The following is a 12,500-nucleotide window of genomic DNA, read 5'->3' as shown; positions in this document are numbered from 1 at the left end:
TTCTTCCACAAATGGTATTTCGTCACGTATAGATGGGAGCACTGGAGGGGGCTGTAATGTACTTTTTGTAGTTTAAGGGATTCCTTATCATAGTTAATATGAGTCTTTAAATGTGCCTAGATTCTGTTTCTGCATCCATATTTATGGGCACATTTTGTCATCTCAGGCAATATGTGACTAATTCTTCAAGCCATTATTCTAGAACACGATCAGATATACAGTATATTTTTATTATACATTCAATGATTTATCTTCTAGCCTATTTTATTCTACCCCTCCTGTCAGTGCAAGGACCTGGTGGACATGTTACGATTCCTCAGCTCTAGAGCACCCCTGCTGGCGTGTGTGCTGCATAACACAGTCATAAACAGGGCCATCAGTACTCTGGTCTTTTGCCCCGTTTTGGTTTTTTTTAAAGGGTATAAATGTGTTGGTTCTGATTCTTTATCCTTTTACTCCTGTTTTTCAGGACAGAGAGCTCAGACCAGAAGAAATGGATGGTGAGTTCAAAACTGAGTGTCCAGTCTAGATACACATGCATGTACACACACAGGGCCGCTGACAGCTTTTTCCCGGGCCTGGGACAAAGTAATCTGAAAGGGACCCCCACCCAATACACATACAGTACTACTGTTCTGTACATACCATGCACTTTAAATATTCCATTGCACTTTTCTATGTCTCCAATGTTTTGTATGCCATTGCCTGTTTATTTATTGTGTATCCCCCTGTTTTTCTGTCTTTTGTTGTGTTGATGTGTGAGCACACCAAGTAACATTCCTAACAACTGTATTTGTATACTGTTGATATGGCTAAATAAACTTGAACTTAAACTTGAACTTGATATAATGTAATGAGGACTCAATTCCGGGCCCCCTTTCTTCCTGGGCCCAGGACAACTGACCCTTTTGTCCCTCTCTGTTGGCATCCCTGCATGCACATGTTGTGAGCACATCCACATACAGTAAACACACTCTCAACAAACTTTCACACACTCACACTTGGTGGTGTTTGTAAATTACAGCTGTTCATTCTTGCTTGTCTGCACAACTTAGAGTAATTGTCACAGTTTCATAGCCATGCTATTCAGAAAGTCAATCTGTTTACATATGGATTATTTTAAAACCCCTATCTCTCTGTCTCATTGTTTATGTGTATACGTAACTAGCGACTGTACATAGTGAGAGAGAGAGAGAGAGAGAGAGAGAGAGAGAGAGAGAGAATGTGTGTGTGTGTGTGTGTGTGTGTGTGTGTGTGTGTGTGTGTGTGTGTGTGTGTGTGTGTGTGTGTGTGTGTGTGTGTGTGTGTGTGTGTGTGTGTGTGTGTGTGTGTGTGTGTGTGTGTGTTTGTGTGTCTGTGTGTGTCTGTGTGTGTCTGTCTGTGTCTGTGTGTGTGTGTCTGTGTGTGTTTGTGTGTGTGTGTTTGTGTCAATGACTTTTTAGTTCGGTTTGTTTTGAGTTGCTGTCATAGCAAAATCAGCTGTTGCGAGACCTCACTGTTTACAGAGACAATGTTTTATGTCAACATGGTTGCAGAATTATCTGTACAGAACGCTCAGTTTGAATTATGACTTAGTATCATGATTTGACGTGGACCCAGAACAGCATGGGCAAACATACATTTAGTTTTAATTGATGGAGCTATGGACAATTCTGAAGGATAAACAATGTATTGATTAAATAACCGATCTTTGACTTCTTCTTTGGTCGTCATGATACATGAAACATACAGAACGTTCAGTGTGAATTAAGTTTTCAATGTAACAATAATAATTATTTAACACGATTGGTGATTCTGGAGGTTTAAACATGGTAAGTCGCAAAAGCATAACATTTACTGTGTACAGAAAAAATCTGCAATCCATAAGTAGACAAAATTTGACATAAATGGTGACATATAGGGTAACACTTTACTTGACGTCGGTGTCATAAGCATGTCATTACAGTGTCATAATAGTGTTATGCATGTGTCATAAACATTATGTCAATGTCATTTTATGACTGTTGGCCTAGTCAACCCAAGGTTGTCTTTGCCATAACCGGATGTCACTTAAGGTCAACAGTCATAAAATGTTTATGACATCATAATGTTTATGACTGTTTCATGACACTCTTATGACACTGTAATGACATGCTTATGACACCGGCGTCAAGTAAAGTGTTACCACATATGGTATACACTGTTGGTCGATTAACGTACAGTAGTTCTGAAATGTGAAGCTATAGTTGAACTATGTTTCATTTGGTTGACAGAACTGCACTGCACAAGTCATTTCAGGAGTTGGACTAAATGCTGAATTACCGCAAAAAAAATGGCTGTGTATAGAGATGACAATCCATTTTGTTTCGTAATTCGACCTTTGACCTTTGGTCTGTCTGCAGAGCTGCGCGAGGCATTCCGGGAGTTTGACAAGGACAAGGATGGCTATATTGGCTGCAAGGACTTGGGCAACTGCATGAGGACCATGGGCTACATGCCCACAGAGATGGAGCTCATCGAACTCAGCCAGCAGATCAACATGAACTGTAAGTGTGCAGCGTGCTGACCCCCTACCCCAGGGGTCCCCAAACTAAGGCCCGGGGGGGCCCTGCCTTACCCTGTTCCTGCTCAAATGTCCTCCCCCGTAAGTCGCTTTGGTCAAAGGCGTCTGCTAAATATAATACAGAGAAAGTGTGTGTGTGTGTGTGTGTGTGTGTGTGTGTGTGTGTGTGTGTATGCTTTTGTGTGTGTCTTTGCGTGTGCGTGTGCGTGTGTGTGTGTGTGTGTGTGTGTGCGTGTGTGTGTGTGCTTGCATGTGTGTGTGTGTGTGTGCTGTATATGGTATTTGCACACCCACTGAGACATAATGAACAGTGCAAATGTGAGTTTATTTATGCACGTACAATAAACATCAATCCAAAGTAATCATGGCACGCACAACATGTCTCATTAATGTTCCTGCCCTAGGTCAGACAGAAAGAAAAATATACAGAGCATTTTTGTGTGTGTGTGTATGTTGTATAGAATTTGTGTGATTTTTTTTTAAATGGCCAGGTGTGTTGTTGGCATCAGCTAGATTTCCTGACTGAGTTTGCTGTGCTGTAACCTGGACCCCGTTTCTCAACAGTGTCGTTGCTAAGTTAGCAACTTACTTGGTTGCAATGCTATTTCCCATAGGCAACTTGCTAAGTTAGCAACTTACTTGGTTGCAATGCTATTTCCCATAGACAACTTGCAAAGTTGCTAACTAGGTAGCAACGACACTGTCGAGAAACAGGGTCTTGGACCCTATTATGTTGGTGATTTCTATGGCCAAAAATTCTGCTAAATGCCATTGTTATCCACAGATGGCCATCCTAAGCAGCCCAATTGGGCGGGAAACAGCCCGATCTGGCAACACTGGCTGTAACCTGGACCCTATTGTGTGTGTGTGTGTGTGTGTGTGTGTGTGTGTGTGTGTGTGTGTGTGTGTGTGTGTGTGTGTGTGTGTGTGTGTGTGTGTGTGTGTGTGTGTGTGTGTGTGTGTGTGCTTTTTCATGAAGTGGGCGGCCACGTGGACTTTGAGGACTTTGTGGAGCTGATGGGCCCCAAGCTGCTGGCGGAGACGGCGGACATGATCGGGATCAAGGAGCTGAGAGACGCTTTTAAAGAGGTGACGTAGCTCATTACTGTAGTCCGACTACTTTTTCAGTAAAGAGATGGGGTGTAAATCACACTGATTCGATACGATTCAATATCGATTTAGCGATTTGATTAGTTTCGATACTTAAAGGGACACTGTGTGAGATTTTTAGTTGTTTATTTCCAGAATTCATTCTGCCCATTCACTAATGTTACCTTTTTCATGAATACTTACCACCACCATAACATTCTAAGTATTCATTATGACTGGAAAAATTGCAGTTTTCATACATGAAAAGGGGGATCTTCTCCATGGTCTGCCATTTTGAATTTCCAAAAATAGCCATTTTTAGCTGCAAAAATGACTCTACCTGGACCATACAAGAAAATATTTGTTTATTACTTAGAAAACTTTCATGTAAAGATCTAATTTGGCAATAGGCAGCCCAGTTTAAAGTGAGCAGCATAGTTGCAGTACCTTTTTTGACCATTTCCTGCACAGTGTCCCTTTAAGAATGCCCCACAGTACGATGCGGTTCAATTTTTCTCCAATTACTTTTTTACCTCTGCATTTGGACAGGGGCCAGCGAATCAATTTTATTTGATACTTTCGAATGCCCCATGATACTATACAATTCAATTCGATTGTTGGCTGTAGGATTGATGCGTCGATACATACTGTATTGATTATTATTTACACCCATTTATAAACACTGTCATTGCTCACGTGGGGACAAATGACGTCATGGCCCGGAACTCTGTGAAGCTACAGAATGAGCTGGAGACGTTATGTCTCACTGTTGAAAGCCTCGGGAAACGCTGCATAATGTCAGGCCCTATCCCACTTAGCTCCAGTAATTCAGAGCGTTTCAGCAGATTGCATAGTCTCCATACCTGGCTGAAACAATTCTGCAATCTAGCTGGTCATGATTTTATTGCTAATTTTGATATATTCTGGACCAAATCATTTTTATATAGATCTGATGGGGTGCATCCAAACAAACTGGGCCTACTAGAGCTAACCACCAACTTTATTCAGTTCATTGCTTTCAGCACACCTTGACATTCAACACAGCATGACCCAATCCAGTTCACAAACATACCCAGCTCTACTATGGGTCCTGCTGTTAATTGCAGCTCTCCCTCTCCTGCTGTATCACTTGGGGATCAAACTACACAGGCAATAAGTAGCCCCTCTCATCACCTACAGATGGCCCTTCTTAATGTCAGATCACTTCGTAATAAAACATTTCTGGTACATGACATTATCACCTCCCATAAATTAAGCTGTATGTTCCTTACTGAAACATGGCTTGATACCTCAGGCAACTATGAACTTCTTGAGGCATCACCACCTGACTTTTCCTTTGCCCACTGCTCTCGTGAACATCAGAGAGGGGGGGTGTAGCAGCCCTTTTTTCTCACATGCTTCCCTGCAAGACTGTTTCTTTTGGTCCATATGCTGCTTTTGAATATTTAGCCCTGAGGCAATCAAATAATTTACTCATTGTCACAGTCTATCGTCCACCACAATATAATGCGGGTTTTATTTCTGATTTCGAGGATTTTTTATCTAATACTGTGACCAACTATGACTGTATTCTTATTTCTGGTGATTTTAATATTCATGTTGATGACATGGCTAACTCCCTGGCAATTCAGTTCACAGAGCTTTTGTCATCCTTCGAGTTCACACAACATATGTCTGTCCCTACTCACAGCCATGGCCACACCTTAGATCTGGTCATTTCAAAAGGCTTAGACGTCTCTATAAATGGCACCTTAGATGTTGGTTTTTCTGACCACCTCTGTATATATTTTAGTGTCTCCTGGCCAACGACTAGACATGTATCTGGTGTGAAAAAGGTTCTCAGACGCAGGATCAGGGAAGATACCCCAGAAAATTTTATTTTGACCTTTAATGCTGCTCGGTCATGTGACCTGAGCCAGATATCTGTGCCATCTGTCTCCCCCATGGGCTCTGTTTGTGACTCTATTGTATCCCCCTGTTGCGACACCTTAGTCAAGTCTTTTAACTCTGCTGTGATGCAAACTATAAACAGTATTGCACCATTGCATGTTAAGACTATCTCAGGAAAACGTAGGTCACCCTGGAGAACCTCACAGACAATTAACACATCTAAAAGAATCTGTCGCATTTACGAACGAAAATGGCGTAAATCTAAACTGCAGGCTGACTTTGTAAACTATAAGAATCATATTCTTATGTATAACAATGAAATCAAGAAAGCTCGAAGGCAGTACTTCTCTCAGATCATTGCTGAAAATTCAAATAACGCTAAAATACTGTTCAATACCATTGATAAACTTATCAACCCTCCACTTACAATTCCTACAGAGCTCCACTCTGTAGAGAAATGCAATGAGTTTGCAACTTTTTCTTAGTGATAAAATTTTAACTATAAGGAGCAATATCATACCGTCTAATACTGATTGTCAGCTACATTTCTCCATGTCAATTTCTGCCCAGCCAAGCCTGTCTCCCCAGTTTTACTCCTATTCATCAAGATGAGTTTAGGAGAGATAGTTCGACAGCTAGGCTCTGCTACCTGCTCCCTTGACCCTATACCTACTAAATTGCTCAAAGAGGTCTTCAGCTGTTTAGCTACTGACATTTTAAATATTGTTAATTCATCACTCCTCTCTGGTACTTTCCCTTCCTGTCTTAAACATGCATTGGTTACTCCTCTGTTAAAGAAACATACCTTGATCCCTTAGCTTTTGAGAGTTATAGGCCCATTTCAAACTTACCATTTTTAGGTAAAATCCTTGAGAAGGTTGCCTACAAGCAGCTTTACTCTTATCTGTCCCACAACTCCCTTTTCGATGCCTACCAATCTGGATTCCGTTGTGAATCATAGTACAGAGACTGCTTTGATCAGAGTTGTCAATGATCTTAAAATGGCCACTGATAACCATAAAGTATCTGTTCTGGTTCTTCTAGACTTAAGTGCTGCGTTTGACACTGTGGATCATACGATTTTAATCCAACGACTACAAGATCAAATCGGCATTTGCGGTAGTGCCCTTGCCTGGATCACTTCTTATTTAAATGGAGAGATCCTTCTCTGTCACTATTAACAATTTCTTCTCTGACTCTATGGATTTTTACCTCTCATGGGATTACCTCAGGGATCAATCCTGGGCCCTCTGCTTTTTAATTTATATATGCTAACCACTTGGGCATATCATCCGGCACCATGGTCTCTCATATCACTCCTATGCAGATGATACCCAGTTGTACATTTCTTTTTCCTCTGATGACCCCAGTCCAGTAAATGACCTAATAAGTTGTGTCTCAGACATCAAAAACTGGATGGGTCTGAATTTTTTTATTGTTAAAAAAACGACAGCAAGACAGAGATTTTAGTTGTAGGCCCCAAGGCTCGTAGAGAAACATCTTTGTACGTTTTTAGCCCCCCTTCAGGTAATACCTTGTGATGATGTCAGAAATTTGGGTGTGACCCTTGATACAGATCTTAATTTTAACAAACATATATCTGTTATCACTAAGACGGCATTTTACCATCTGCGAAATATTACTAAAGTACGTGGCCTCTCGTCTCCTCAGGACTCTGAAAAGCTAGTTCATGGCTTTTTATCTCCAGCCGCCTTGATTACTGCAACTCCCTATATGCCGGGCTCACTAAAACAGGCACTCAACAAACTCCAACTCATTCAGAATACAGCTGCCAGAATACTGACAAGAACATCCAAATTTGGACACATCACCCCAATTCTGAAATCTCTTCACTGGCTGCCTGTACAACAAAGAATACATTTTAAAATACTTCTGATCACTTTTAAAGCAGTAAATGGCTTGGCCCCTACCTACATCTCTGACATCATCCCTCCATACCATCCTACCCGTTCGTTGAGAACATCAAATAAAGGTCTTTTATGCGTCCCCAAAATTAACACCAACACTGCACATGGTGCTTTTAGTTATTGTGCCCCTACCCTTTGGAATTCCCTCCCCCTAGAACTAAGGTCAGTGACTTCTACTCCCGCTTTTAAAAAGGGTCTTAAAACGTTTTTATTTACACAAGCTTTTGGTTGAGTTGATTTTTATTGACATTGTTTTATTTCCTAAGGGTTTTTATGTGTTTTATTTTTTACTTTGATTTTACTTTGTGTCTAGTCTAGTGTTTGGTGTTTAAAAGGTCTTATCATTGCAATGGGTTTTATTTTGTTTTATTTCTACCTATTATTATATATGTTTATATTTTCACTCAGTTTTAGTGCTGTTTTTAAATTTTCTACTTTTCCTCCTTTTAATCTTACAGCACATTGAGTCTATGTAAGCCATATGAAATGTGCTTTATAAATAAACTTGACTTGACTTGACCCCTAGTAAAGAGTAGTCTAACACATGTTCTTATTTCCAAACCAGTCGTCAGATTTACCTTACTTATCTAATACACTGTGTAATGCTATTACTAGTTACTTTTATACTGCTGTACTCTGTACTGACCCCTTGTACTGAATTTCTGCTCATGTTCAAAATGTGCATTCCATATCGTCACTCTCATCTCTTTTTGGCGATGTTTTATTTTAAACCTTTAAGGTGTGGAATAGTGTGTAGCAACCCAGGTAGCAATCACTCATTTCCCTGTTTGTTGAAAGGAGAATGGTCTACTCTTTGAAAGTTGGGTTGCCTACGTGAATGTGGGGAAAACTATTAACACATTCAGCTGACTAATTCCTTTTTTGTCTTTTTATTTTCAGTTTGACACCAACGGCGACGGGCAGATAAGTACTGCAGAGCTAAGAGAAGCCATGAAAAAGTTACTCGGCCAACAGGTGTGTGTGTGTGTGTGTGTGTGTGTGTGTGTGTGTGTGTGTGTGTGTGTGTGTGTGTGTGTGTGTGTGTGTGTGTGTGTGTGTGTGTGTGTGTGTGTGTGTGTGTGTGTGTGTGTGTGTGTGTGTGTGTGTGTGTGTGTGTGTGTGTGTGTGTGTGTGTGTGTGTGTGTGTGTGTGTGTTTGAGTGTGCATGGGTGCGCAGACTACTATGCATGCTTCTTGGAAATCCAAAATTAATGTCTAGAAACTGCATTCCTCAGTGGACTCCAACTGTTTCACATCTACAAAGTTTAATGGTCACCTACTTGGAACCCCCATTTTGAAGTGAGTAGGCAATTTAATGACACCCCCCACCCCGCCAAGCTGTTCAGGTATTCATGTTATGAGGAAATGTGGAGTTCTGATAAAATGTTGCTCACAAGCAGCTCTTGACTTTTATTTATGAGTTTTGCAGACTGTATGGATACTGTATGGAGAATCAGGGCTGGCCTGGGGGGAGAAATAGGGCCCGGGCCCAGGGTACTTTTGGCTTAGAGGGGCTCCTCATAATTAACAGCACAAAACTGACTCACCGGTGGGCCCCACACTCCTGCGGGGTGGCCCTTTTCCCTTTTTTCAGAAATGTTAAAAAAGATATAGGCCTATATATGTAGTATATATTTCTTTACATTTCTGAAAATAGGGGCCCTCAAGGGTGCGGGGCCCACGGGGAAATGCCCGCTATGCCAGATGGCCAGTTCAGCCCTGTGGAGAATGTACTGTATGTGTCAGCAGTGATTCACTGACTTAAACAAGAGAGTGTAGTACACTCGAGAGTCGAATTATGGACTCTGTGTTTTATGACCATTAGAACTGACAGATATGTTGTAACCGCAGAGTATCCATAACTCTGGCTATAAACTTACAGTACATGACATGAACACTGTGTCTCTCCATCATATCACACGTGTGTGTGTGTGTGTGTGTGTGTGTGTGTGTGTGTGTGTGTGTGTGTGTGTGTGTGTGTGTGTGTGTGTGTGTGTGTGTGTGTGTGTGTGTGTGTGTGTGTGTGTGTTTGTGTGTGTCTCAGCATATGTGCTTGTGTGTGTGTGTGTGTGTGTGTGTGTGTGTGTGTGTGTGTGTGTGTGTGTGTGTGTGTGTGTGTGTGTGTGTGTGTGTGTGTGTGTGTGTGTGTATTAAATTAATGGTTTGTTATCTATTCCAGGTGGGCCACAGGGATCTGGAAGACATTCTGCGGGACATTGACCTGAATGGAGATGGACACGTGGACTTCGAAGGTGATCTCTCTCTCCAGCTGACCTCAATTAACACACCCTGCTATGGGTGCATGCCACCGTGTGTTTGTGTGTGTGTGTATGATTGTGTGTGTATGATTGTGTGTGTGTGTGTGTGTGTGTGTGTGTGTGTGTGTGTATGATTGTGTGTGTGTGTGTGTGTGTGTGTGTATGATTGTGTGTGTATGATTGTGTGTGTGTGTGTGTGTGTGTGTGTGTGTGTGTGTGTGTGTGTGTGTGTGTGTGTGTGTGTGTGTGTGTGTGTGTGTGTGTGTGTGTGTGTGTGCCTGCCCATGTGTGCATGTGTCTGCATCTCTTTACCAATTCCACTTGTACTGCATGCATAGACTGTTCTTGTACTTTTCCTACAAGGCCATTTTGAATCCTTGGGTGACGTGAAGCGACCTACATTTACGCAGCTCACTAGGAACTGACACAGTGATGCTCTTTGAAGTCTCCCCAGTCAGTGGAAGACAGAAACAGAGAGAGAGAGAGAGAGAGAGAGAGAGAGAGAGAGAGAGAGAGAGAGAGAGAGAGAGAGAGAGAGAGAGAGAGAGAGAGAGAGAGAGAGAATGTAAATGTTCACACTTTTATTTTGTTATTTGTATGCTTGGGCAACATTGTATCATTACAGTCATGCTAATAAAGCACAATTTGAATTTGAATTTGAATTTGAGAGAGAGAGAGAGAGAGAGAGAGAGAGAGAGAGAGAGAGAGAGAGAGACGGAGCGAGAGACAGAGAGAGACGGAGTGAGAGAGAGAAAGAGAGAGATTAGAGAGGGAGAGACAGAGGGAGAGGGAGAGAGAGAGAGGGAGGAGAAAGGAGGGCAGAAAAAGAGACCGATAGACAGATTGGAGAGGCTTGCAGGGAGACTTAACGCTGGAACAACCATAGCATTTGACAAGAAATAGATACTGAGATGGATTAAGAAAAGGTAGCGCAGAGAAAGTGTCAAGTGTTTTTGTGTGTTGTTTGTGAAAGAATGAAAGAAAGAAAGAAAGACAGAAAGAAAAGAAAGAAAAAAGAAAGAAAAATAGTGAGAGCATCCAGAGAACATGGTGCTTGATAGATGGAGGGGGGATGTGCCAGCGACCCCCGTTCTGTCAGATTATCTCTGGAGCGCAGGATTATGGCACCTCATAAAGATTAGCCGGAGAAAAAACGAGGAGGGCAGACAGACAGGCGGGCAGGCAGGCACGCACGCACGCAGACAGGCATGCAGGCAGGCGGGCGGGCAGGCAGGCAGGCAGGCAGGCAGGCAGACAGACAGGCTGGCAGGCAGACAGACAGGCTGGCAGGCGGGCGGGCAGGCAGACAGGCAGTGGCAGACAGGCGGGCAGGCAGGCAGGCAGGCAGGCAGGCAGGTAGGCAGACAGGCAGTGGGGACAGAAATAGACCCGCAAGAAAAGAAGAGCATGGCATGGCAAGGCAGGTCCTCGCCTCACAGAAACCCCCCCCCCCCCTCCACACACGAGCACACACACACACACACACACACACACAGCCCCCCCCCCCCCCCCCCCCCCTCCCCCCCCCCACCCCACCCCCACCCACCTCCACACACAAGCCTCGTATACTGTAGACAAGACACTGCATCGCTCTATAGGCAGGGCCAGAACTATGGGGAGGACGAGCAAGGCATTTGCCCCCTGGGCCCAGGGCACTCTTGCATTGGTGTTGGGGGGCCCAATTGAGATCTTGTCAGGCCATATAGGGGGCCCCGATAAGTGTTTTTGCCCTGGGGCCCTGTGTGCAATTTTTCCGCCACTGGCTCTAGGCCAAAAATAGCCTGCGCCCACCAGCTCACCCCCAGCTCTCTCTCTCTCTCAATCACTGAGGGCGCAATGAAGTTACTCATTTCCAAAGGCAATTAAACTGTAATGCTTTGGGCTTTATGAGTGCCGGGATGAGATGAGATCATTTGGGAGGAAATGGACTCGTTTATGCATGTGTTTGTCATCTTCACCCACTAAGTCTCAGTTCAGCTTCAGCTTTCATCTTGATCTCTGACGCCTTGTCTCATGTCTCATGTTTGGAACTTTCACCATGGGCCCAGTCAAAGTCATCTGAAAGGGCCCCCCCCCTACCCAATACATACAATGTAATGGGGATGCAATTCTGGGATAGCGCTAAGTCCCTGGCCCCGGGACAACATACCCCTTTGTCACCCCCTGTCGTCGGACCTGCTTCCACGCTCGTTGATGAAATGTAAAAAAAAAATTGTGTCTCAAATATGACACCAAAAGGGATCATTTCTATAAGTCCACTGTGGTCACTCAGTGGTTTAAGGAAACTGTCTGTGATGTTTTTACTCTGCCCCGTTTGACATTTGTGATTACTGTATGTTCATGCCTGTCTGTCTTTATCCCCACAGAGTTTGTGCGAATGATGTCTCGTTAAAATGACAGCATGAAAAAAAGAAGAAGGAAGAGAAAAAAAAGGACTGCACCCTCAAGCCCCAAACCCTTCAGAAAAATGAGGGAAAGAAAAAATATATATATAAAGGAACAAAAGACTGGATGATCATTTACCCAGAGAAGGGAGGGAGATAGAATGGAGAATGAAGAGGAGGAGGAGGAGGAGGAAGAGGAGGAGGGCTGTGGCAGTCATCAACATGAACGAAATGACTCCTGATTTGCCCGGTCCAAACACCAAAAGGAGTCATCTACCACTAATGTGACAGCATCCTCTCCCTGAAGATAAAGAAACCACCTGCTTGCCGTATGATGATGAGAGAGTGTCTTCGAAATGGCGCTGTGACGGGATAACAACATGGCGGCTGTCCCTGCACCTGCCGCTCA

At 43.2% G+C, this 12,500-nt stretch overlaps 1 protein-coding gene across 2 annotated transcripts in view; it reads left to right on the top strand.

Moving 5' to 3' along the window:
* Nucleotides 1-12,121, top strand: part of cabp1b (calcium binding protein 1b) — a 71,301-nt gene extending 59,180 nt beyond the window's left edge. For both annotated transcript variants that reach the window (XM_063211394.1, XM_063211393.1), the window contains 6 exons: nt 470-500; nt 2,382-2,525; nt 3,522-3,631; nt 8,350-8,424; nt 9,629-9,701; nt 12,074-12,121. In XM_063211394.1, the coding sequence (XP_063067464.1) occupies nt 470-500; nt 2,382-2,525; nt 3,522-3,631; nt 8,350-8,424; nt 9,629-9,701; nt 12,074-12,099 (459 nt within the window). In that variant the 3' untranslated portion in view covers nt 12,100-12,121. The remainder of the gene's footprint in view (nt 1-469; nt 501-2,381; nt 2,526-3,521; nt 3,632-8,349; nt 8,425-9,628; nt 9,702-12,073) is intronic.
* The last annotated feature ends 379 nt before the right edge of the window (nt 12,122-12,500 follow it).

Source organism: Engraulis encrasicolus, chromosome 11 (genome assembly GCF_034702125.1).
Source record: "Engraulis encrasicolus isolate BLACKSEA-1 chromosome 11, IST_EnEncr_1.0, whole genome shotgun sequence".
Taxonomy (NCBI): Eukaryota; Metazoa; Chordata; class Actinopteri; order Clupeiformes; family Engraulidae; genus Engraulis; species Engraulis encrasicolus.
The sequence above is the reverse complement of the archived record's forward strand: the minus strand, read 5'-3'. Positions and strand labels throughout refer to the sequence as shown.